The sequence below is a fragment of the Colletotrichum lupini genome, chromosome 6, assembly GCF_023278565.1.
Source record: "Colletotrichum lupini chromosome 6, complete sequence".
NCBI classification, from domain to species: Eukaryota; Fungi; Ascomycota; class Sordariomycetes; order Glomerellales; family Glomerellaceae; genus Colletotrichum; species Colletotrichum lupini.
In genome coordinates, this window is record NC_064679.1 from 4,170,090 (window position 1) to 4,195,360 (window position 25,271).

Sequence of the window (25,271 nt, forward strand, 5' to 3'; positions counted from 1 at the left end):
GCTTTACAAGGAAACGATAGACGCAGTCCTAAAAGTCGTGTCTCCTGCAATATGGCAAGTAGTTACCTCAATCACCTTGCATAATTACGTCCTGAGCGCATGAACTTCATCATCTACATTAACGATCTGTGTTTGATTGGTCTATCTATCATTTCACATGGTCTAGCTACGCAGCTGTCAAAGTGTCGAGAAAATACCAATAAGCTTTCTTCATGAGGGCTCCCCGGCCGAGTTCTTTCCAAATTACAGAGGCTCCATGTAATCTTCCCACGCGAAGTTCCATCCCCATTGATTTGTCCGAGGATTCAGATTGACATTGGGATGTCGATGAAAGGTAGCTCATGTTAATCAATTACTTTCATTTAGGACTTAGGATTTGCCAAGCCACTGACCCTTCTTGATTTCCCTGGAATCAAGCTTATTCATATATTTCTAGATAATGTTAAGGCTCAACAACCTGGAGGTTCGGCCGATCGGCAAACGAGAGTGGTTCCGTCCCTCCTACATAAGTATTGGCTTCGCGCACAGAAGAAGAGAGAATTCCGTTCATTGTAAGCTGATCGCCTTGACTGAACAAGAACTCATATATCGCCCAAGACTTGGCCAAGCAGGGCGCAAGGCCCTCAGGTATGATCAAGTTCTCAACTATTTGACATTCGAAACTTACTGAATCGACGTCAAGACACCAGGCCAACTTGGCTTATGGCTTAAAACCGCAACAAAATGATCTGGAGATGAAAAGATCTGTCCGGAAGAATATGCAGCTAGAGATATCAAAAAAGACCTAATCAAAAACATACAACACCAGGTATTCGCTGGTCGTCACCGACCCAACTACTAATCCGGCCCTCGTTGGCTTATCTCTGGGAGAGCGGACGGGATCCCGAGTTTTCCAATAGGTATGGTCGTATGTGGTGGTTGGATGAGATCGTGGGATTATTGAAGCCATCCAATACTGAACGAGATCGAAACATTCGTAGTGATGTGGCCCTCCACATACAAGAGCGTCGAACACTTTAACCAGAACACAAGCTATATTCTCACGTTGTAGTTCTCCGGCGATATCGGGAGCGCCTCAAATTCACCAGAGTGATATTATTAAGATGGAACGATCGCAGCATCGTGTCCCAGGAACACACAATTCTTGGATTAAAACGTTATCTAGCAGCTTTGATCCTCAGCAGAGCTCTCAGATTCAGCTGTTTCCTTTGAATCAATGGATTTCTTTGAGGATTTTCGTATTGGAATAAACATTATTCGGGTATGTCGGATAAGCGTATATATTTCCTTCTACCTTAGCGTCCACGAAGATTGTCCGAGATCGTACGAGAAACCCATAACTAGGCCAACAGCCATTCCAACAGTCTATCGTTCATCGGCTTTGGTGTCCCTCATCACCTTCTTTCTCTCTCTCAAAGGCAGACACAAAAATCTCGCAAGTAAGTGCAATGTTGCCAACATTGAAAAATTGAATCCGATTAGTGTGAATTTGGAACCCTCGCAGGGCCTAAAGTGCTGCTCCCCTTGCATCATGGCACCTTGAGCGAATGAAAGGCGGCAAGGCAAGGGCAATGCCAAGTTGGATTCTACGCCGCAGTTCATCGAGTTACTCATCCTTGCCTCCTAGTTCCAAAAGATTGTGCCGGTGAGCCTTGCGGGAACTTACCCGATCTTCGAGTGGTCTTGGCATTCCATTGCAGACTGGTCCAGATCGCAGTGCATCCGGATTTGAATCTACTTACATCAATAGAGTGTTGACATGTGGGTCAGCTATTATGGATTCCCCTGCAATAGCATGCTGCGCTGACGATCCAACTTCAGCTCCTGCAACTTCCAGTTTCTCATGCGCATATCTTGCGAGATATGATGAACGCCAAAGTGAGGCGACCAAGTCCATGATATATTGCTCATTGTTGATCTTAATCAGGAAAGAGAAGGCGAGATGTCTTGAAGCGCCCTGGTCGATATTTGACTCAGCAGCCTCGAACCAACGAGCACCAAATAGGCAGTCAGACTTTTCAGTGCCTGTTAGCCTCCCCGAGATTTCGCATCCTTGACATTGTTTGTCTTAAGGAGAATGAAATTTCCATCGCTTACTACAAGTTCCGACCTCAAACATCTCGCCAAAATCTTTGAGCACAACATCCGCGTCCTTGGCAAACCTCGATGAAAATTCTGGGAAGGACACTAATCAGTTCATTAAACATGTTTTAGGTCATCTTTCCAGCCGGGCTGGTCAGAACCCTGATAGTGTACCGCGCACCCCCACCGAACTGATCAGAGTCATTGTGGAATACTGTATCAGTGCGTACAGAAGACCGGGCGAGAGGGATCAACGCCAGGAAGATGATGAGAAGGTCAACGCGGGAGGCTAGAAACGGGCAGTACCTTCAATTCGCCAGATATTCTCCGACTATATCAACAACATTGTTCGTGACCATGTGTAGCCTCATTGCAAATACCAGGACTAACTATATGTATACGCGCAGGGACGAGAAGAAGCGGTCTTGTTTCGCCACCTAGCTATCGTGCAAAGTGATCCAAAAGCCTCCCTTGAGTTCGAGAAAGGCACAAAAAAGGCTGCGAAGCTTCTATACAACATCAAGGGTGCCTGTGACGAGTTGAACATTCTTATAACCATCGCCAATTATCAACAGGGGGTACAGAAGAAATTGATTAATCCTGATTATAGACGCACCCTGGATACTCCTGCCACTTGGGAGGATGAGACGGCAGCGTATGTGATGGACGACATTGACGAACTCGACTAGCTTGCCACGAAGACCGAAGACGCCGTACGTCAATTTTGTCAACATAGACGACGGTGGTTGCTAATCTCTGCATGTTTTGTAGTTGAAAACTACAATCACGATTCTCAAGAGCGGGACCGCAAATGAGCAGGGCAAAAAGGTGATGGTCTTTACACTTGTCACCGTCTTCTTTGTGACTTTTGATTTGTTGATGCCTTGGCCAATTCCGAATTCTTTGCTAAACGGGTAATTAGCTGCCTTTGTCATTCCTCAGCTCTCTGTTTGCGCTAGACGTAGAGAAGTTCCTCGAAGCCCCTGGGTAGTCTCTGATCATTATCTATCCCATCGACTACTACAAGGCGACGGTATAATAGTCTCTAGCTTTTCTCCAAATTCTCTAAGATATAAATCTTTTAATTTGCGGATATAGTAGAAATAAATCGGAATAATGCCTAATTAGTTCTTCCCCCGCACTCGGATATACTGTCGCCTTGTAGTAGTTGATGGGATAGGGCCCTCTCTCTATTTATCGATTGCGTTATGCTCACACTACCACGCTAGTTATCGTCCCTCTGCCCTTTGTCCTCGCTACGTACGGCCATGTGAAAGGTCGAGATCCATTCACACTTTACTTGTTGGACAAGGGAAATAGAATCGACACAGTGATGAGAGAAATGCATGCTCACAGGCGTCGCAACAGGACTACAACGGACCAATCAAACAATGTGTATAGAGATTGCAGTCTTAGTTCTTAAGGACGCGAAAGGGAACCCAAACTCTCTGGTTCCTTGGATAGTACCTTTGTAGTGGTTCAACGAAGTCGAGAACGTCATTTAGCACTATGGCGAGTGATGGATGTAGAAGGCGTAAATTCACCTAAGGTTTCATCCCTGTGTTGCAGCTCAGTCATTGATTAGATAGGTAGTATTAGTACGAGGTCTTCGCGCAATTCTTAACCACTTCTGGGAGTTAAACAATTGCTTGAAGAATTAAGCAATGAGTTTTCCGGGGCTGCTTCTACCCTTCTTAGGAAGTCATAACTAAGAAGTTATGTGTAAAGAAATACATAGAATGTCAAACGTGAGACGCGTTCGTCGATGTGGACGAAAGATGGTTTGCTTAGTCGTTTTCATGGACGCCTGTAAGCCAATTGGGAGCCGGTCTACACTAGGTCGTGTGGGGTAGGAAAGCTCTGGGGAAATTTTCAATGCAAGGCATCTGTGGCGGGCCTAGAGCTCTACAAGAAATCGCAGCCAAAGGCTCGCGCACTACTGGTCTTCAACAAAGTTCTCCCCGGCTACCAGCCCACGATGGGTCAATACGATCGCAAAGCCAAGTCGCAACCGAAACATGGGAAATCCTCAGACAGCGGTGCGTCGAAGGCGCCACCGCCGTTATCTCACGGCCGCCCGGGCTGGAGTGGGCCTGGTTACCTCCACAAGAGGAAGAAGCCTCAGCGTCCATCTGCAGCATCGGAATCAGCAGAGCCGCGGAGGCTGAATCACATCCTCCCGGTGGGACTGGAACAGCTAATGATCAACGTCTTCCGCACCACATTCCCCGCGTGCAACGACTTCGAGGCTCTGAAGCCGAGGCTGCAGGAGATCAATCGCGCGCTGCTCTCGAGGGAGTTTGACATAGCCTTTGGAAAGACCGAATATCTGGAGGCGTATGCGATCCGTTGGAGCCCCAGCCGTGCGCTGGTGTACGCGCAACTCATGGCTTGGATCTGTGGGGAGATGGCTGATGACGCTTACGTCCAACGATTTATTGGCGGTGACAGCGATCGTGAGCAGAAGGCAGCCAAGGTTGTATGTTTCGGGGGTGGCGCAGCTGAAATCATGGCTTTCTCGGGTCTTCTTCGTCATGTGCGACCATCAGCCGCAGCCGGCAGGCCAGAGTCATCTCCAAATTATGAAGATACCTCGAAAGACCTACAAACCCTACCAGTTCCAGAGCGTGAAACCTCACCAACACTCCTCAATATTGACCTGATCGACACCGCGGACTGGTCTGTTGTGCTCTCGAAGCTACATGAATGTCTCGAGACCCCTCCGACGCTCTCAAAGTATGCCAGCGCTGCGGCTCGTGCGTCAAATGCGTCGTTCCTCTCGCCCGGGACTGTTCGTCATACTTTCTCGCGCGCCAACGTGCTGAGTTATAGCACGGAAGACCTTCGCGCGGCTATCGGTCCTGGTCCCGCGCTGCTTACGCTTCTCTTCACCCTGAATGAGCTTTACGCAGCCTCGATATCACAAACTACCTCTTTTCTACTCAGGGTAACGGAGGCTGCTCCCAAGGGGAGCTTATTGCTTGTGGTGGACAGTCTTGGTGCATACTCCGAGACCGCTGTCTGCAACAGCAAGGAAGGGGAAGAGAAAAAGAAGTATCCGATGAGTTATCTCATGAACTACGCCCTTATCCCAAAACCGAAAAAGGAGGCTGTGGATGTTGATTCTGAAGGTGGAGAAGACAAGTCAACTCCTGCATGGGAAAAGGTCATTTCTGAGGATGGCGTCTTGTATGGGTTGCAACGGGATCTAGAGTATCCGGTCAGCCTGGAGAACATAAGATTCCAGGCTCACTTATTCAAACGTGTATGAGCATGGGAGAATCTCTCCTGCGCCTGCTCAAGTCGATGTACTGGTGCTGAGTGTTAAGGCAGACTGGCTTGATGTAAGTAGCTTCTCAATTTCTACTGCAGCCTCGGGGCTTCAGGTGGTTGATAAGAGAGCTGTCGATCCGACCACAACCACATCACAATCACGACCGAGAAACTAGGTCAAAGACAGAAACTCAATTCAAACTACTCAAGGCTCTCTTCTTTCGCGCGTTGATATGTTCGCACAGTATGACCGGTGTTTCCGCAAGGTAGACGCCACACCGTCGTTAGCCCGTCTCGAATCGCGGCTGGCAACTACTAGTTAGAGGGCGTAAGTCCTTCCAAGGTATCAATTGAGCATGACATAGTTATCTTTCTACATGACAATGAATAATACCACTTGGAAGCTCCACGACGGAAGAGGTTGTTAGAACTGAGCAAAAGTGCTTCTCGTATTCCTAGATTTGGACAGTCGCCACAAGAGTTCGAAACGTACCTGCCTCTTGTCTTGTTATATTCATGTTCTGCTTCGAAATCAGTCCGCGCCAGAATCCAGTGCCTCCACAGACCCTGAAGCTGCGTGTGTTGCTTTGTTACACTATGGCCATCGTCTGTCGGTAGGGTGCCATAAACCAGCGAAATGTCAGAGATCTTCATGACAAGGCCTGACTTCGGGTCTCGGAGTAGATTCCTCGGCAACAATGAGGGTTTCGCGAATAGATAGGGCGGAAACCGAACGGGGATGCGCAAACATGGTAAGCATGGTGTCTGGTCACTTGCAGCATGGTTGCACATTTCATCCGCGTATCGTTACGTTCCGAAACTAGCTATCTCCTTGCCCCGCCAAGTAGTGCTATTGTAGATCTCGGGATCGCGATACGTTGGGTTACTCCCGCTGACAAGCTCGGATAGCTCCGGTCCTTGTCAGTCGCTCACTTCAATCCCCCGTTCTCATAATCATCTCGAATGATCAATCGACTTCTTCGCCTTGTCTGCATGCAGGAGTGTCCTATTCCAGTTCTGATGACATATCGCCACCCCCAGATGAACAGCAACCACTGAACACCTCGGTCAAATGATATACGAAAGCCTTTTCGGGGCAACACATAAGAGTGCAGGAGCTACAAGGCACGTAGAAATTATAAATAGATCTTCCCGGACTGCACTGCAGGAAATCTTGACCAAAGATGATCAAGGCGGCCATCTTCATTCTTTTCGGCGGTATCGCCGCGGCCATCGACCTGACAAGCCAAGATTTCCGTATAAGCATCAACGACAACACCGGCGCAATCGACGAAATCACTGATCCGCACTTCGAAAATGTCATGAACTGGGTTAGTACCGGCTCTAACGCGCCCTGGCTTCCAGCCGGCAGCCGTTGGGGTCTAGGCTATACAGACCTGGGCCAAGACTCCCTCCATCGTAACTTCTGGAATTTCCCCCAAATCACGAAGCACGACAACACCATCAACGCAGTCTACAACGCCGGGCCCTTGGAACTTTCCGTCAGCCGAAGCATCAACCACGCAAATCAATCCTTCACTGAATCCTACACTTTCACAAACAAAGGCGCCACACCTCTCAAACTGGACAGCCGAGGAACAACGTCTTTGGCCATCTACACTCCTTTCAATGACCATTACACAAATACGAGCGATTGCGTCGAGGCGCGCTCGCATGCTCATGTATGGGCGTTTGGGGGTGCTTCTTGCTGGGTTAAGCTGAACCAAATGGGCGGGAAATATCGGAATCTTGGATTTGTCTTGACGCAAGGCGCGCTGGTGGGTTACAGTATCGAGGCCCGCGACCCAGTTACGCTGTCCAACACGCGAGGCGTGTTCCTACTTCACCCTTCCCTTCCAACTCTGGAACCAGGTGCGTCGAGCACAGTCGCGTGGAGGTGGTTCTGGCATCGCGATTGGGATGGTTTCTTCAAAAAGAGCGCCGCGCACTCCGAGCAGCTCGTGCGGGTCGAGACAGACAACTACACCTCTATCACCAGAGAGACGGGTTCCATCTCTCTCTCCGGTGCCTTTATCAATGCCAACACGAAAGTCAGTGGCCAAGCAGTGCAATGCGATGGCAATACCTGCTACTTCAACTTCACCGCCGGGCGTCCAGGCCGGATGAATCTTGTAGTCACCACGGAGAAGGGCTACAATTCCACAGTCTTCCTCAACGTCATCCCAAAATACCACGACTTGATTTCCAGCCGCGTTAAATTCATCATCGAGAACCAACAAGACCTCACGCCCGAAACTCCAGCAGAGGGAGCCTATCGCGTCTTCGATAACCAAGCCAACGCCATCGCGACATGGGATACATCCACAGACCGGAATCCCGGCCGCGAACGTGTGGGGATGGGGATTCTCATCGCACGCTGGCTAAAGAAGAACCCCGACAACGTTGAGTTGCGACAGTCTCTGGAGAAGTACTATACTTATGTGTCGACTAAGCTGCAGGAGGAAAATGGGTTTGTCCGCGATAGGCCGATCGGAATGGATGGCAGCAAGAAGCGCTTGTATAACTGGCCCTGGGTTCTCCAGTTTCACATTACAGTTGCTGCTCTCGACCTTAATTTGACCGGCGCAGTAGCTGAGAAGACACCACTTGAGCGCTTTATGCTCACCCTGGAGAACTTTTACGCTGAAGGCGGCGGCGCGTTGTACGCTATTGGCCTCCCCATTCTAGAAAGCCTGCGCGCACTCGAAAAGCACGGAAACGAAGAATGGCTAGAGAGAGCTAAGGAATTGTTCCTCGCCCATGGAGAGAATATCGCGAAACGAGGACTGGATTATCCGTCGTTCGAGGTCAACTTTGAACAGTCCATTGTCGCCCCCGCCGCTGTGATGCTCCTTGAACTCTGGCGCTATACAGGCAATGACAAGTGGCTGGAAGCTGGCAAGCTACATCTTGATGCCCTTCTACTCTTTGCGGGCAAACAGCCCGACTATCGCCTCCACGACGTCGCGATCCGCCACTGGGACGGCTACTGGTTCGGAAAGGATCGTATGTGGGGAGATACATTTCCCCACTACTGGAGTACGCTGAACGGCATCGCACTGCATCACTACGGAAAGGGCTTGAAGAACGACACCCTAGGCGAGGTAGCGGCGGCCTTGAAGGCGGCCAACGGTATCATTCGAAATAATCTTGCTTTGTTTGAGGCGGATGGGCGCGCATCGTGTGCGTACATTTACCCGACCTCCGTCAACGGCCGAGCTGGGAACTACAAGGATCCCTACGCAAATGACCAGGACTGGGTGTTAGCTCACCTATTGCAGATCGAGGAGGATGATGCCTTTGATAAAAAGTGAGTCGGTGCAACATAATGACAGAGGTTCAATGGCAACATGAAATCGTGGGTTTAGACGACGGGGTTATTCTTGCCGTATCAATAAACGCCATGTAGCCGTAGGGTGGATAATAATACTGTGGGTTTCGCTCGAACTTGCCTAAGTTTGACATATCTGCAGTTGCGTTGACTGTTGTGAATTTTGCGCTGCTGAAGGTTTGAGAGGGATCTTGGTAGGTAAGCGTCAGATGGGAAAAGTCAAGCAATGTATCAGGTCTTTTCGATGTTGAAGAAGTTGTTCGTTGCTTTTATAAGGTAAGTACCAGAGGTAAGAACGCTAGAGCCATTTCGGCTTTTTCGACTTATGATGTGTTGGTTCGCCTTACACCCTAGTCAAGTGGCAAGGCTGGCTGTCTGCCTGTCATTCAATGCCTGTGTTGGTATCCCTATTACAGGGTAATTGGTTCGAACCGTGGGTTGACGAAGAGATCAATTGAACTATATGAATTTCTGCGTAGGTGTAAAAAGGAGGTTCCAACCGTAGGTTGGGCAGGCCGCAAGAATCGTAAGTAGGGGCCGTAATTGGCCCCTGCGCGGCCGCCGTACGCCGAGGTCGAATTGGACTTCCAATCCGACAGCCTGTAACCAGTGATTGTCACGCCATCATCATTCCAATGAACAGGCAGCTATGCAGCCAAGAAGGCATCGTCGCAAAAGAGTGGGATATTTTGCTCTGCACCGCCCTGCATCTCGGCATACGAACACGACTCTGAAAAGGGCCAGCCAGCCTCGATCAGGCGAAACACAATATCCAAGGTCACAGCCGATGACCATAGTCAAGACATTCTCCAATGTCGCTCAGAATTCTCTTCTATCCTATCGATGATTACGCTGTTTAGGGCCTGCATCAGACTATGAGTCAACAATAACCAGTTCACCTAGCCTTCGAAAAGCCTGTCTAACAGGCCAGTACGAACAACTTCGACAGAATCAAAGTCGCTAGGCTGAGATTTGAAACATCCACAAGATGCATAAGCCCGTGTGTATCCTTCGCCGCCGCAGCAAGCACAAAATATCGACACCAATCGGTTACAAGCCCAGCCAGTATTCCTACAGCGAACAACGCTGTTTCTCTCACTTTCTTTGCTTCTGCGGCGCGCCTTTTCTCCCTTTCCTCGTTATTGACGCTCTCTTCGTCCTGAGACTTCGCGGCACCCTGAGAAAATAAGTTGAGGATGCAGGCAATGTTGATGATGAGAACCAATCCGTAGACAATACCAAAAAGAATGAGGCTGTCTCTGGTTTCGCGCTGTTGTCTCGTGTCATGGTTCTCTCGGTCTACAAAGATGCATTTCGCAAGGCGTATTGTGCCCCACAACATCATCAAGTGGCCGGGAGACAAGAATGCCAGGCCCATCAACATACTCGCAAGTCCCTCTGCTACTGTCTCCTCTTTCTTCGGAATTCCTGCACCAGTGGTCTCAGTTGCGGAAACTTCTTCAGCAGTCTGTACTCCTGGGATCTTGCTGGTAAAGCTTTTCAGGAAACCGGGCTTTTCTGACGTTGATACCGCTGTACTCGTTGAGGTGCTCGACCGCGTGGACTCTGTCGAGGGACGGGGGTTAACACTGTCCATTGCGTCGGTCGGTACAGTCGTGTCGGGTTTCTCTTTGATGGGTTGATCTTCGCTCTTGATCTTCGTCTTCTCTGTAACGTCCATAGCATTGCTCTTCATCATACAAAGAATGGCCCCTTGGATGATGACTGTAGCAACAACGTGTCCGATGGCAATGAGCTTGAGGTTTCGGTCCTTCATCTTAGGGACTTTGACGGCGGCAACTGCCACCAGGTATATAGCGTATGCGAAGCCTCCCAAGCAGACGAGCGTTTTGTGCTTGATCTTTCGGGTTGGATTAATGGGCGCATTGCCGGACATAACGCAGAACCAGATGTAGCACCCAATGACGTTACTGATCCATGCAATGGTACCGTAGGATAAGAAGAAATGAGGAAGATCCCCATCTATGGAGAATGTGCTGCCAAGCGTCATGTTGCATTTGACGTTCCCGTTGTTATCATCTAAGCAGATGGATTGGTAGCTGTCGGTACTACAGACCGTCACGAGCGAGTCCGCGTAGTTAATGGAAGAACAGCCTTTTGTGCCGTCAAACATAGTGAATCAATATTGAACCAGTAACGCCACTGTAAAGTTAGCTAGAGTTCTGGTGTGATTTGAGATGAAGGAAAGGGAGGTTTTGAAGCAAAGATAAATGTGCACGCTCTACTTCAATTCAGGCCTTAGGGCCTAGAGTTGAGCAACCTCCATCGTGACAGCGCCAGTCAGCCCAACGCCTAACAGAAGGAATGTGGCGAACTTCAAGGCAGAATCTAGTCGATCCAGTGTTGCCTGATCAGGACAGCCAATGATCGGTGTCGGGAGACGATGGTTGTCAGCTTTGTCGGGAGATCGACGACGTCCGGAATCGCCGACCAATGGCAGACTGCCCAGCTCGACCAATCAACTAAGAAGTGCATCCTTCGACGCAGCTCGCCCTGTTCCGGGCACATGATCCAGTTCACATCGCCAGCTAACAATCTTGCTCACTGCCACCTCCCAATGGGAAACCCTCCGAGGCTCTTATCTATTCTAGAAGGCCAGAAAATTTGTCAAAGTTCTTCCATTGGGCAACACTGAACACATCAGAAAGACGAACTGAATCCCAGCGATTTCTGAGTCTGTCTGTACTCTAGGGATTTTTGAGCGTAGAAACATGTTTTTAGTGGCTGTGTCAGATCAACTGGGGGTAGCGGCCTTGGCGCGGAAAGAAAAACATGAGTTCAATTCCCGTACGAATTGGGGTGTTTCACCACCACGTGCAGATATTGTTTTCTATATCACCAAAAGTTTTGCTATTGGGGCAGTACTATTTGGCTATTGGGGCAGTAACCCACTTTATTGGCCAATCAGAGCCTGCCTTCTGAACTCCAAACTTTTTCGCCCCGCTGCACCTGCCCACGGGCTACCCGGCGTAATTACCCACGGTCGCAATTACCTACGGTCGCAATTACCTACTTAATTACCTATTTAATCATCTTTTTTAATAAGTAATTGCGACCGTACGTACCCGCAGCTACTTTATGTAATTGCGACCGTGGGCAATTGCGACCGTGGGTAATTGCGACCGTAGGCAATTACGCCGGGTAGCCCGTGGGCAGGTGCAGCGGGTACGGGTGTGGGGTTATGGTCCGAGCTCTATAGCTATGAGCCCTCATTAGTCCAAAAAGTGGGTTACTGCCCCAATAGCCAAATAGTACTGCCCCAATAGCAAAACTCATCACCAAAATCGAAAGTGCCGCAAAGAGTTGAATTCGCCTAAATGGTCAACCTCAAACTGAGTTTACAATGTTGTAATTATAAGCGTTCAACTTCATGGCATCTTCAGATTGCCCACAAATATAACTGGGGAGAGCGGATCAAAGCTCGCATTCGTGTTCCGCGGAGCTGGCCGGGATAATTAAGCACATGGGTAATGCAAATGAACTACGGATACCACGGATACAGTTCAAAAGTCGTGACTTCTCTCGACCTACGCTAGAACGGGGAGATTGCTTTCCCTGAAGCAGATCTTCTGGCTCAATTTCCGCAATGAAAGGCGCAAGCTCGATGTCATAATCGCTCATGATATCAGGTCACGATAACATAACCCGCTTGGCGTAAAGCTCTTCATTAGCCATGCCATGCCACTTGCACTTCTCTTATTTGAGTAATTCAAGTTCCCCTTGACCTTCCGCGTACGATTCATTGGAAATTTATCCAATATGGCTTTGAGCGTCCTGACCTGAAGCACTTTTCGCACAAGCGTGTTGAGTTTTTAGGATCGTTTAGTCGTAGCTGATCTGTTTCCTATGTAGCCAAGAGAGTTTAGGAGCCACTTGCATCAATATAATATAATATGCCTTCGTGTAGCATCCATAGTATTCTTCATTGAGTATATTTCATTGAGTAAAGTTTCTGACGAGTCCTAAAATCCTCACAAACTGCCGAGAGTCCGAGCTTATCGTATTGAAGCAGTGAAATGTATCCGCACAGCTGTTAGTCCGAAAAGTACAAATCATGACCACGCTCTGGTATCGAAGCTTGATCAAATCCCGCTGCTCATTCACGTTTACTCATCCACCAGATTCCATCGACCAATTTTACGTCTTTTGTAATTTACCCACAATGAGACTCTTTACTCTTCTCTTTGCCGCAACTGCAAATGCATTTTTGCTGAACTGCAACAGTGGAACCGCCGGTGACGGAGGCTGTGAAGCGAATGGCCTTCACACCTATTGCGTGAGTTTGCTTAGGTCGGTTTATGCGCAGTATAGCGTGCTGAAATACCTTCGCAGTGTACCGAATCTTTCGAGACCCCGATCTATGTCAACGTCTGCGACGTCACCGTTCTGTCGAAGAATCCTCAAGGCAACAGTGACTGCAGGCCGACGGGGACCAACACGGTCGGAAGGGTTTATTGTGCTGCATAAGATCGGCTCGGTGAAGCATGCGGATAACTTAGTACAACTCTCCATATTATTCTAGTACTTAGACAAGAAGCGTACTAGCCTCGCGAAATGAGATTGGGTAACTACTAATCAGTTATATCGCTCTGCGTTGTCTGTCCCCAATCATAGCAATAATGGTGGCATACTATGTAAGGATGACAACATACTTGCCTCACGTTCAAATGCACTTGATGAGTGAGGAATTTCCACAGTTTACCTCAGATCTGCCATTGTACTATTGTACTAAGAAACAACAGGAAGGTTACATTGTGGCGAGCTCGTATCGCTCTAGCCTCTCTTTTGACAAAGTTGCACTTTCTCGCTTATTCGTTGATGGTTCTGCCTTTCCCGCTTATTATGTCTGCAGGTTGCCTCGACCACGCTGTTCCAAGGAACTCACTAGTCCCGAAGGCACAGTAGACTAAGAATGTGTGGGCCTGAGCTAAGGTTGAATCAACCTGTCGTCTACCGCTTACACGGCAACTACCTTTTATGACAAAAGAGGGGTAGTTCGTCACTCTCAATGCAAAGGCTGCATTTTCTAAAGTTTTGCCTGACGTTTTTTCCTCACTCTTTGTCAATCAATAGAATATACTGCAATTCCCCTTTTGAGAGAGTACCGGAAATCAGGGTGCAGCCTCATACCGAAATCGCTAGCCTCCTAGTCTAAGAGGACTCAGAACACACGAAGAAGGTGGCTGTATTCCGATTGGGGCTTTTGAGCTACTGCACAAGAAATGTTTTGACACCGGAAGGAACTGATGTACTGATCCCCCTTAACAAAGGGAGTGAAGCCTCGGCCCGCGGAGCCTCACTTTGAGCGGCAACAGTCCTACACAGATTGCCGCGGCGAATTCTCTGCATTATACCTCCATGGTCTTGAGCTGAGCGGGGTATCAGGCAGCAAGCTGTTCAAGCCCGCAGGTTGATAGAGAGGCTCTGGAACTAAGCAGCTCGACGTAGATAGCCTATCAAGACATGAAATAGAAATCGTGCCCTCATCCGCCACGGGAGCGGCCCGAGTTTGGTTTTCTGCTAAGCATTTTTCAACCTGAGCCGATCCAATCGGCTGCAACCGACCTGCATGGTGACCACCCACTTCTCTTTGCATAATCGCCCGATCAACTAGATGCTTTTTACTCTGATGGGCGCATCCAGTCTACATAATGCTTATTCGCCTCGTCTTGTGCACTACTTATTACCTCATGTCGACAGGGTCACGAAAGCAGGCTCTCAAGGTATTGTCGTTTTGTGCCGAGCTTCTTGCAGAAGGGTCGCCATACCTGGGCATTGAATGGCTCTCATATCGCATCTCGTGCTAACCGAGGTGTCATCGGGGGCCAAAAGCGACCCAAGTGCTGATGGACTGGATTGGAGGATTTGCCGACAGCCGGTGGGTTGCTGGAACAAAAGTTCGTCATTGGGATCGATGGGCTTCTTTTCCACCTGTGCAGATAGATGCCTTGAGAAGGTTGCAACGCCTCATAGCCTGTCCGGTCTGGCAACTAGGCGGTTGCTGTGCCTCTGAAGCGGGGGAAGCCAGTCTAGTATATGACCTAGATGGTGCGTAGTTTCGCGGATCTAGGTTAGAGCATAGAGGATTGGGAACAAATCTATAAAGGCCCTCTGTGTTCTGCATAGAGGTTGTTGATTCTCTCCCTCTTTACTAGATTTCAGTACCAAGTTACAAACAACGTTCAAAGCCCAAAATGCGCTTCAGTCTCTTCTTCCTGTCAGCCCTTGTAGCCAGCTGCTCTGCCGTGGCGATCCCCGGCGAGCACTCTCATGAGCATGACCTCGCCATGGACATGTCTCCTGTTCCCAGAGGCGTCTTAGACAAGCGCGACTCGTACGACTGCAAGGGAAGCTCCCTCTGCTCCTCTCTCAAAGTCGCCGCCTGCGACGACGCGGTGAACAACAAGCTCATCCGTAACAACGACGTCAATTATGGCGCTCCGGGGTAATTCCTCAACCCTTCTCATCTTCACAGCTTCACTCTGCCATTCAACCGGCTTTGATTGTATACTGAGAGACTGATCATTTTCTACGAGTAGGAGCGGGAGACCCAAGACGGGAGCTTGTTCCAATATCTTTGGCGGTTATGGATGTGGAGTTTTTATCCAGGGCAAGTCCGGTTGTGCTCGTACCGGCAACCAGATGTGGTATGATTACCAGGATATCCGCGCCAACGGCTGCAGAGTCTGTGGCTCCAAGCACTGGGGCGATGGATGTTTGACCACTATCAACTATGTCTCTGGCTGCTAGTTGGTTGATGATTTGAGCATACAGAGATATGTTGTGACTAGTTGTTCAGCCAGTGATTGGCGGAATCGGGATATAATGGATGAAATTGAAGGCTGATACGGCTTGCATGTGGAATCTGTAGCTGCTGCATTGAATAGTCTTTACTCTTCTAGCTTGTATGATTCGCGTACGGAAGTAGTAACGCTCTTTACATTTAGCGGATGCGGATTTTGCATTCCTTAATAAGAAACTATCTGAATGGGGAGAAAACACTGGCGTCCAATAGCGTTACGTCATTATTGACGGCTTATTCGATGCCTCAAGCGAGGCCGTAATAGGCAAGATGAACAGGGTGACCAGGGAGAAATAGGAAACATAATGGCACATGGTATTGGTGCAATCTAGGTAGGAAAGTGGATTATCAACACAAGAACCTCAGTATCCTCGACCTCTCTCTCTCTCTCTCTCTGTAGTGGAAACATTTCCTTTCTCCCGCTTTCCTGCTGCGAGACTCATCCATCCGTCAAATCCCTAGAATACGAACCACTAACTGTCTCCTGGGCTGTCTTGAGTTCTGTTTGGTCCTTGACCTCGAATCGTCTTTGCTCATTCATTTTTTCTTCGATATAGAAGAATGCATGGCAGCAGGATTCTCCTTTCTCGGTCGTCCTCGTCCTCTCTTGGGCGGGCTCTCCTGCAATGGCTCAGGCTCCGAACCTTTCTTGCTAGATCGTCCTCGTCCTCGTGCTTGCCCAGGTTGGCCTTTAATGGTTTTCTTCGTCGGTGCAGGTTCCGGCGCCTCCATTTTCGGGCGACCTCTTCCTCGCTTGGGCGCGGCCTTCGTCTCTTCCCCGGCCGGTAGCCGTATCGGTGCAGAACGCTTCTTCGTTGGCATAGACTCTGACCCAGTAGGATGGCCAGCATCGGAGGGTTTCCGGCCTCTGGATCTCTTGCTTGGTGCAGCTTCCGTGGTCGCCGATTCGGCTGAGCGTTTTGTACCGGCTATTCTGGCACTACGCCGAGGTGCAAAGGATGATTTATCATGGTCGTGGGTGATGGTCGTCTCGTTCTGCGTTCGGCGAGGACGGCCACGTCGTGCTTTCTGCGGTGGGTGGCTCAAAGCGGGTTCTCGCGGTTCCGGAGGTTTCTCTGCTGATGCATCTGCAGAAAGTCGGTTCCTGGCGCCTCTCTTTTCGGGTCCTTCCTTTCTTGAGCCAAGAGCCTCAGTTCGAGCTGACCGCGAGATATGCATCTGGGGCGAAGAGTAATCGGCACTGTGACTTTTCGGCATCTCACCGGGAAACCCAGGCATTCTTTCCATGCCTTTCGGGGTAACCCAATAGGTTTCCGGCTGTTCATCCCAAGGGAGTTCGTTGACCTCCAGCTCATCGAGCTCAGATGGTGTGAAATCCATGACCGAAGCGTCCAGCGAATCAGATTCTCTCATATTTTGCATAGGTGTAAGAACTTCTGGCTCTGGAGAAGGAGACTCGTGCCCCCATCTCCAAGACGTAACGCCGTCCTCATCGTACTGATCCTTCCAATCCCCACGCGCTTTCCACCGCTCAATGACATGGTCCACGCATGAACCCTGAGGCAGTTTATACTGATCCTTAAAGGACACGCGATCAGCTCGCTGTTTTTCTTCGGTAACTTCAAGCTTATACAAGAACCAAGGCCTGGATGTGAGAAATGACTCGGCCTCATGGGCAGTGGCGCCTTCTACAAGCGAAGGCTGCGGCTCGACAGGTACGTGCTCGCCACGTCGCAAGTCCTTTCGACTGAGCAGTGTGCATGTGATGAGGTCCTCTTGCACTCTCTGGCCGTCGGTGTCTTGGCCATTTTCCTGTTCCCATTTCCATCTCCATTTGGAAGGATCATCGTTGGGCTGCACGTTGCGCCCAGCAAATCCCCAGGCGGGGTTCCAGATGCCTAGTTTCTCCCAGTGCTTCTTCATATTGTGGCGAACGACGATAGCCTGCCGGCGGATGCCTTTCGGCTTGTAAAAGACTGGGCCGGGACATTGGTCCCAGATCCGCTTCTCTTCACGCTTTGCTTCTGCACGGTAGAGCTGTCCAGGAGTTATCTGAGGCCCCATGGCAAATGCAATCCACTTGATGTCGTCGTCGTCGAGCGGTCGCTCAATGAGTTCCCGAGGATCTTCTGCGGGAGCATCGTCTTCGTCGTATTCCGATGAGGTATCCGAATTGTACTGCGGAGGTTCGTCGCTCTCGAAGCGCTTGAGATAATGGGCGTGCAGATTGTCATTGGCAGCAAGGGCCTCAAGAAGAGGATTCGCGTGGTCCCGCAAAGCCCTACCCAGCTGGAGTCGATCCAAATAACGAGGCATAGCTCGAGACGATAAGTTGCTATGATACCGAAAAGAAAATTGCCAACATTGATGTGGTTGTGAGATGGAGATGGCAGGGTCTATGATGCGAAAGTTTGAGATGAAGGCTTGAGAGCTCGCGCCGGGAATGGGGGGTGAGGTGAGCTGGGAAGTTCTGGTTGTATTATCTAAGCAGATATTTTAGTGCCTAAGGCCCACTAGGTAGCCGTTGAGAGGACGGGTACCTTACCCACACTTACCCGACGGAAATAGAGCCGGCTCATCCGCGCGCTTAGATGGCCCAGTTTTCATCCTTGTCATTGGCCAATCCATGCCTCCATCACCAACCTCAAAGCGAGTCGCCTGGCCCAGCGGCCTTTTCGGCCACCTGCCGCGATGTTGGTGCTACCGTTGCACGATGTTGGTCCTGTATTCTAAGAAAAGAAGCAAGAGGCAGGATGCATAGAGGAGTTTTCGCCATTCCACCCCAAGCAAGGGCCTATGGATACGCTTCAACCTGTGTTCTTAAATGACCAAGGTAAGCGTTCATCTCGACACCCATCTCAAAGCTGTATGCTCTCTCTCACCTCTTCTTCGTTATTACCTTAATCATTGGGTTCTTCGTCATAATCTTTTCTTCGTCATCTCCTTCTTTTTCTTGGTTGTCGTTGGTCCAGACAGAATCTTCAGTCTGTCTCTTGACACTTGTGAGTAATAAGCTTACCCTCTGAATGTTGGACAATGCAAAAGAAATCCTGGCTAAGTTAGAGAAAGCGCTTCAATTTCTGTACCAAACGCCAAGACTCTGTTCCATTTGGTTCCGAGGAACGCGGTTGCCAGGGATGCATTGGCTCTGCCCGACAACCGGCCTTTCGTCTCCACCGCGAGCAACAGGCAACTCGGCCTGGAGGTTGGATTTCATGTACCATCCACTGGAGGCTACGTAATCACTAGACTGGGTCGAAAGGGCGATCTGGTTCTTACTCGAAATACTGTTTCAGAGCCAATGTGTCGGGAGCATGTCGCTTTCGAATTCGAGGAATCGACAAAGCTCGTGCACTTGTCTGTTAGGTCGAAGAAGCAAGTGCCTACCGTTTCTGTCGGGCTACTCCTTCAAGACTCTGGTATCCACTTGGATGCTGCACGCGACCCTCGACGTGGCTTTGAAGATGACACACCGGACAACAAAATCGTCGATGGTGAGGCCGTCATACTCTATGGGCAGAACTACAACATCCAGATTTCATCCTATAGCTTCGCGTTGATCTGGAGAATCATCCTTGATACTCCCAACAACAACAACCAACGCCTAGCAGAGCTCGCAGAAGCCACTTGCAAGCAATCTCTCTCCTTGTTGAAAGTCATGGGCTCACGCGACATGCCTACCGGGGCCGAGTTATCCGAACTGGTATCACATCGAATCACGAGACCACGAACATCGAAACAAGCCGTTGTCCGAGAGGATAAAACACGTCGCCGACAGATAGGCGAGGGAGCTTTTGGCAAAGTCTACATGAACCAGGATCAGGAGACTTCCGCATGGATTGCTATCAAGGTAATCCAACTGCGCAAGTTTTTCAAGGTCGACGGTTTCGACATCAACAGGGCTCGAGCTATCTTTCATAGAGAGCTCAGAGTCATGCAGAGCACCAATCATGTACGTTCTATCTTTGCTTACTCTCGTTGCGTTGTTTTCTTCGCATCTTGTATCAATAGACTAATCTCTGGTAAAGCCGAACATCATCCAATATCTGGGCTACGGCGAAGTCGATACTATGGAGCCTGAGATCATAATGCCATTCTGCGCGAGCTCTGCGGAAAAGATGTTCAGGCTTGAGATACCGGAAACACTTTATCAGGAAACTTGCTGGGAAGTGCTAGAGCAGATGCTCTGCGCCCTCGACTATCTTGCAAGCCTTGGATATGTGCACCGCGACTTGAAACCCGAAAACATTCTGTACGATGCCGACGTCTCCAACCCAGGCCATTATCTTTTCCGATTGGCCGATTTCGGACTTGCCAATCACCAGAAACTCGCACACACAATGTGCGGTACCGTCCCGTACCAGGCTCCCGAGCTGTGGCCGCGTATATCGAATCTCTCACAGATGCAGTATAAGCAGGACCACAAAATGGATGTGTGGTCCCTGTACGCAACCTTCGTCGCACTTTCAACCAGGATGAAGATGTTCCCACCACGCAGCACCGGTAGCCAGGAGCAGTTCTACAACCTGTCAAGGAACACACTCATAGACTCGGCCAAAACCTTTAAGGCTCTCGCACCAATGGCTATCCTTGAACCGGACCGTCGCGCCTCCGCTGCATGGATGTTGAACGCTCTCTTCGAAGGCCGAGGCTTGACGACGAAACCAGGGAAGATTGAGCCATACTATCCTCCAGGAAGTTCTCCTCCCCGTTCTCAGCAAGTTCAGCCAGCACCCGTCCGTCGGTGGTCGAGTAAGATGGACATCGACGATCCGCCAAACGTTCCTGCATCCCGGCCAGTCACCCGGCAAGGCGGTAGAATGGACGTCAACGTTCCACTCATCGTACACTCTCGTGCAGTCCTTGATCGGCGTGACGCCCAACTCGTACAACAAAAGATTCGCAAGCAAGGGGGAGGAGTCGTCAAGCGTAGAGCTAAACCTCGCCATCCTGTCACTATCCGGTAAATGATCTTTGCTTTTCTGTGTCAAAAGAGCGAGGATATGTAGCAAACTTTTCTATAATAAGGTAGGTAGGTTTATTTAGCAATTTTATTATCTCGTTAATCGATCAGACTTGGATCTGCCCGGCTTGTGTACATTAAAAATCTAGGACGAGAACTCATCAGGACTTTTGTGAATAAGGCTAGCCTGTAGTCACACCTATCGATCTGCGATGGAACATTTCCTCCTCAGTACACATAGTGCAGGACTATGGCGTTGGTCACATGTGAATTCAAACAGGACTACGAGCAATCCCTAATTACTAATACGATACGTCAATATCAACACACCCTCCACCTTTTCAGTATGTACTGTTCAACCATGTATCCTGAAAAGAAAATTAAAGCATGCCTGATGCCACATCTCCAGGCGAAAAAACCGGTTGATGCCCCCCAATTATTTCTCTCCTCCCTCCCAGGTACGCATATCCCCCTTCACCTCGCGGAAAATACCACGCCAGTTACCAATTTCGTTCTCCGTACGCTTACGCCTGCTGAACGCAGTACGTCTAAAGCTCACAAACCAAACTATGAACCAATACGACGCCGCCGCCATCGATGCAACAGCCGCAACCCACGCCATGGCCACAAACGGCCCGCCCGTCTGAATCTGCATGCCAAACGCAGCCATGGACTTGTTGAGCATGCTCTTGCCGCCGTAAATGAGCGAGGTGGTGACGATGGCGAAGGACGGGAGGACGAAAGCGCCGAGCATGGAGAAGACGAGGGAGACGAGGACGAGGACGCGCATGAAGCCGACGATGAGGATTGGCAGCGTGGCGAGGAGGACGATGCCGGTGGAGATTGTGCCGATGGCGAGGAGGGCCATCATTGCTTTTGCGCCGCCGCTGGCGAGGTCGACAACTTGGTCTAGTGTTCCTGCCATGGCGGCCACGAGGGGGACGGAGACGTTTGCGGTGCCGACGACGAAGGAGGAGGGGATTGAGTTGGTGATGTTTCGCAGGCCTAGTGACTTTCGCGTTAGTACAAAAATCTTCCTGACATGAGCAGACTGTTGGTAAAGTAGAGAAAACATACCAGCTCCTGTGTTATCGTAGCTTTCGCATTTGTCAAAAGTGACTTTGCTGTTCGGGTCGTTGTCATTGGCGTAGGTCGCTTCGCACATCTTTGTCAGGTAGAGCCGGTAGTTGTCCTTGACGCCCAACAGCTGCGTCAAGTTTCCCACGAGCTGGCCCTGGATATCCGAGACACCATCACCGACTGCGTTCGTCAAGTTACCAAGCAAACCTCCCAGAACACTCCCGAGGCCCTCCGTGATGCCGGTCGGATCGTTGGGTGCGGGGATGCCCGGGATAATGCTGCCGCCTCCATTTCCGCCGTTGGTGTTGTTGGCTGCCTTGATTTGAACAATGTCTTGACCGATTTTCGATGTGTTTAGCTACGATGTCAAATCAGTAAACTGTTTCTTTCTTGGGCATTTGCGAAACAGTCGCGACTTACCGACAACCAGTAGTTGTTGCCTCCATTACTTGTGTTTGTTCCAGCTGCAAGCAGCACAATAGAAAGTGCGACAGCGACAGCCGAAGCAATAATTGGAACGATGGCAGATAGCCGGCCTCCGATGCCGAGCATTATGGTAATTCGTTTGTTTACTTTTCAATTACAGTAGTAGTTAATAGCAAAGTTGTGGCGTTTAACGTGTCATTTAAAATGGGCTTCGATGCAGGGTGTCAAAGAACTTTTATGATTCTCTCAAACCTCCTTTCCCACCTCCATAGTTCTGACTCGGGCACTACCTCACCCTTAATATGCTCTCCACGGGCATCGAGAAACTTTTTCGATCGCGGAACCTGTCAGTACGTCATAAAACGTCCCGATAGACAAGCATCTTTGGGATGAAACGCTGGGATGAATCTTGAAAGCCTCAACGGTGCGATAACCGAAGTCGTCCAAGGGTTACTATCCACAAGCATAATAATCGCTGCAACGGCCAACGGCTCGTGAAGATTCCTAAGCAGTAGAACCTGTTGCATATTACCTGCGCGCAGGCAAGGTGGTGGCCCAACAGCGCTGAGTTGTCTGGGAGTTTCAGGGTTGTGGCTTGTCCCTCCGCGACGAGGGTCTTACCGCAACGGGCATTCGATGAGAAACTAACGTCATGCCCGCGCCGGGGCGGTCGCATTAACATCTAATGAATCGGTTGGCTCTCGTGGAAAGTTATCGGTAACGTTCTGCTATGCATATCATATTGCCTAAGCGTGCAACAAGCGGCATAGCATATAACGGTGCGTTTCCCAACGATACCCACGCTTTCTCGCCAGGCGTGGCCGGGATTGGGCTGTCTGCCAAACTCTGCAATACTCTAGGCCCCCTTGCCTTCTTGCTCCTCCCGTCGTTCAATGTGGTCCAATCATTCCTCCGACGTGTTCGTACCCGTATCGCAGAACGGAGCCGAAAGGACGTGCAGACCTGCTGGGCAGCACTGGTGTGCTGGTCTAGTGCACATCTTGCAGATCTTGGCCTAGGGTAGTCCTGCATTATCCGCATTACAAAGGTAAAATGCTGCCGTATTTCAACGTCAGTTCAGCAGAAAAGCATCCATCGTTAAGCTTTTAAAGGATGCACGTCTTTCCGTGGAAATCTCCCACTCACAAGTGTGCCCCCCTTTAACCTCTTTACGGCAGAAGTTGCCGAACGAATGTCCAAGGAGTTTCTGGAAAATGTGCCTGACGTGATAGCTCTGGTGAGCTGGAAGAAATTTGGGCCGCAAGTTTGCTGGTGTTAGAAATTCTGCCATGATCGTCTGGAATTCTGGACCATCCACCACGAACGACCGAGCGTGTGGAGATGCTACTCCCCGATGCGTCGTGATGCCACACTTTTGCGATAATCTTGGTTTCGAACGGCACTCGTAGCCGTTTTTAAGATTTGTCTTTTGCAGATTTTCGAGTTCGATTTTGGTCGACATTGTCGCCACTGCGTCAAAGTGATCCAAGTTGCATCCAGTATCCGTTTGCATGACGATGCTTCCATTTTCGCCTGGGACAATTGTTGAAAAATTCATCAAAATGTTTTTCTCAGTTTGAAGAATTCAATAAGGTCAAAAGATTGCCCCACAGGGTTATAGAGACTCTTGCTATGTGTAAGCCCGTCCGTATGCGTAATGGCTGGCATGGTCAACTTCCTCCTTTGAGAGTTGTTGCCTACACAAATCTAGAGACAGCCTTTTTCACATGATACCATAAGTCTTGTTACGGGTATCCAACGAGACCTTTTTCACAATGATCATTTCCTCCGGACTGGTTTAATGACGAAGTTGCAAGGGTGATGTAGAAGCTCACACCACAAGTTCGCGACATATCACAAAGTTCAAACCCTCTGTAGTAGCCAATGAACCTCTTGCCGACGGAAGCTGCGCCTGCTTGTGATACTGTAGCCAAAAATATAGCAGTTACCCAAAGGAGACAACACAGAAACGGAGTTCCCCACATTATCAACGGTCATGTCTACAGAACGACATAATCTACAGACTGTTCCCTGAACCCTTACATCACATTTCCATACACCATGCAAATGTCTCCCTTTCATCATTCACCCCTCGAACACCCTGGTACATCATCGAGATTTCAAAAAGAGCAATTCCCTACAGAGCCATCGGAGATTCAAGACTAAGAAGTAGAGTAGGTCGTCATTTCCTTCATAGACCCGAATACGATGGTTATCACGATGGTATCTGGATCAAGATCCAAGGTAGTATCTGTATTGCCCAATGGCATCCGCTCCTTCGGAAATGACGATTCAGGCCTTCAACGAGCCATACCCGATGAGAGCCTCGATGCAGTAAAAACCAAAAAGGTTCCTGCAGTCGGATAGAATCTGGCGTTGGCGGCTTGTAGCAAAGCAAATCTAAACCGTAGAGGCAGGATCTAGGATAGAGAGTGGATTCCAGCTAATGAATGTTCCCTTCTAGCACATCGTCCACGCTTAAGTCATCAATATCAGGCACCTCTCTTTCCCGATATCGACTATACCACTCAAGCAACTCCGGGATCGTATCAAAGGTTTTGTCATCCTCCGGGCCATAAGCAATGTACCGCCAGGCCCACGGCTCAACTTCTCCGTCTGAGGGCTTGCCCCGGTCCAGAATATGGCCTGATACGTCCACTTGGTCTCCCCCATTCCGGGTCCGGTCAATGCGCCCACGTACTCGGCAAGAATGCGAAGCTCTGGAGGAGCAGTGATGCTATCACGGACTTCCTCGAGACATTTTGCCTTCAGCGCGTTCTCTAGACGGGAGAAGTACAGCTCTCGGTCATGGCTGTTGGGAATAGACCCTCCATAACCGTCAAGATCGCAAAGCGATGCGAGTTCGTCAAACTTTGTGAGCATATCATCTGGGCTCGATATCAAGGTCTGGGCATCATTGCGGCTCAGGATGCTCCCAAAACAGTCTAACCTCATGTCTTCGGCTTCATTTCCCCAGTCTTCCGAGTCTATCTCAGCCTGCGTCGCGAGTTGCACTGAACATTTATATCTGCATCAGTCTCACTTCACGAAAAACCGTCCTTGATGTGCACGCACCGTAGACTTCAAGGGCTCGGCGGTTGCGTCCAGCTATGTGTGCGCGGTACCTTACGCATCAAGAGCAGTCTTGATATCCTCGCGTGTTGAGTACATAGTCTTAGTCTCGTCAAAATCATTCAAAATTCATAGATAGATCAGAGGGATTTCGAGATTTGCAGAGAATAAGGCGAGTGCCCATTTGTCAGGTTTCTGTTGGTGCAGTTGGTTTGGTGCAAGTGGGTCAATTGTTCATTGCTGTTCTAGGGCACATTTGA

The 25,271-nt window shown here is 49.7% G+C and overlaps 10 protein-coding genes across 10 annotated transcripts; 5 read left to right on the forward strand and 5 right to left on the reverse strand.

The window, feature by feature from the left end:
* Positions 1-243: 243 nt before the first annotated feature.
* On the reverse strand, positions 244-2,287 carry CLUP02_12721 (uncharacterized protein; the record flags this gene model as incomplete). Its single annotated transcript, XM_049291684.1, has 11 exons — positions 244-338; positions 393-432; positions 527-645; positions 696-744; positions 806-955; positions 1,045-1,074; positions 1,399-1,586; positions 1,667-1,701; positions 1,743-2,014; positions 2,111-2,187; positions 2,257-2,287. 11 exons carry the CDS (start codon positions 2,285-2,287, stop codon positions 244-246), a joined length of 1,086 nt encoding a protein of 361 aa, XP_049148830.1.
* A 1,773-nt stretch (positions 2,288-4,060) lies between these two features.
* CLUP02_12722 (uncharacterized protein) lies at positions 4,061-5,353 on the forward strand (the record flags this gene model as incomplete). The annotated part of the gene is made up of 1 exon (XM_049291685.1): positions 4,061-5,353. The coding sequence occupies one exon, from the start codon at positions 4,061-4,063 to the stop codon at positions 5,351-5,353; it is 1,293 nt and encodes a 430-aa protein (XP_049148831.1).
* A 1,186-nt stretch (positions 5,354-6,539) lies between these two features.
* Positions 6,540-8,669, forward strand: CLUP02_12723 (six-hairpin glycosidase; the record flags this gene model as incomplete). The annotated part of the gene is made up of 1 exon (XM_049291686.1): positions 6,540-8,669. The coding sequence occupies one exon, from the start codon at positions 6,540-6,542 to the stop codon at positions 8,667-8,669; it is 2,130 nt and encodes a 709-aa protein (XP_049148832.1).
* Positions 8,670-9,605: 936 nt separating this feature from the next.
* CLUP02_12724 (uncharacterized protein) lies at positions 9,606-10,820 on the reverse strand (the record flags this gene model as incomplete). Its single annotated transcript, XM_049291687.1, has 1 exon — positions 9,606-10,820. The coding sequence occupies one exon, from the start codon at positions 10,818-10,820 to the stop codon at positions 9,606-9,608; it is 1,215 nt and encodes a 404-aa protein (XP_049148833.1).
* Positions 10,821-12,869: 2,049 nt separating this feature from the next.
* Positions 12,870-13,174, forward strand: CLUP02_12725 (uncharacterized protein; the record flags this gene model as incomplete). The annotated part of the gene is made up of 2 exons (XM_049291688.1): positions 12,870-12,983; positions 13,040-13,174. The coding sequence occupies 2 exons, from the start codon at positions 12,870-12,872 to the stop codon at positions 13,172-13,174; spliced, it is 249 nt and encodes an 82-aa protein (XP_049148834.1).
* A 1,727-nt stretch (positions 13,175-14,901) lies between these two features.
* On the forward strand, positions 14,902-15,457 carry CLUP02_12726 (uncharacterized protein; the record flags this gene model as incomplete). Its single annotated transcript, XM_049291689.1, has 2 exons — positions 14,902-15,152; positions 15,247-15,457. The coding sequence occupies 2 exons, from the start codon at positions 14,902-14,904 to the stop codon at positions 15,455-15,457; spliced, it is 462 nt and encodes a 153-aa protein (XP_049148835.1).
* A 589-nt stretch (positions 15,458-16,046) lies between these two features.
* CLUP02_12727 (uncharacterized protein) lies at positions 16,047-17,786 on the reverse strand (the record flags this gene model as incomplete). Its single annotated transcript, XM_049291690.1, has 1 exon — positions 16,047-17,786. One exon carries the CDS (start codon positions 17,784-17,786, stop codon positions 16,047-16,049), a length of 1,740 nt encoding a protein of 579 aa, XP_049148836.1.
* A 275-nt stretch (positions 17,787-18,061) lies between these two features.
* Positions 18,062-20,437, forward strand: CLUP02_12728 (mutagen sensitive-59; the record flags this gene model as incomplete). The annotated part of the gene is made up of 4 exons (XM_049291691.1): positions 18,062-18,185; positions 18,335-18,472; positions 18,530-19,422; positions 19,499-20,437. 4 exons carry the CDS (start codon positions 18,062-18,064, stop codon positions 20,435-20,437), a joined length of 2,094 nt encoding a protein of 697 aa, XP_049148837.1.
* Positions 20,438-20,661: 224 nt separating this feature from the next.
* CLUP02_12729 (uncharacterized protein) lies at positions 20,662-22,065 on the reverse strand (the record flags this gene model as incomplete). Its single annotated transcript, XM_049291692.1, has 4 exons — positions 20,662-20,681; positions 20,764-20,784; positions 20,896-21,871; positions 21,934-22,065. The coding sequence occupies 4 exons, from the start codon at positions 22,063-22,065 to the stop codon at positions 20,662-20,664; spliced, it is 1,149 nt and encodes a 382-aa protein (XP_049148838.1).
* Positions 22,066-24,417: 2,352 nt separating this feature from the next.
* CLUP02_12730 (uncharacterized protein) lies at positions 24,418-24,894 on the reverse strand (the record flags this gene model as incomplete). Its single annotated transcript, XM_049291693.1, has 1 exon — positions 24,418-24,894. One exon carries the CDS (start codon positions 24,892-24,894, stop codon positions 24,418-24,420), a length of 477 nt encoding a protein of 158 aa, XP_049148839.1.
* Between the last annotated feature and the right edge of the window lie 377 nt (positions 24,895-25,271).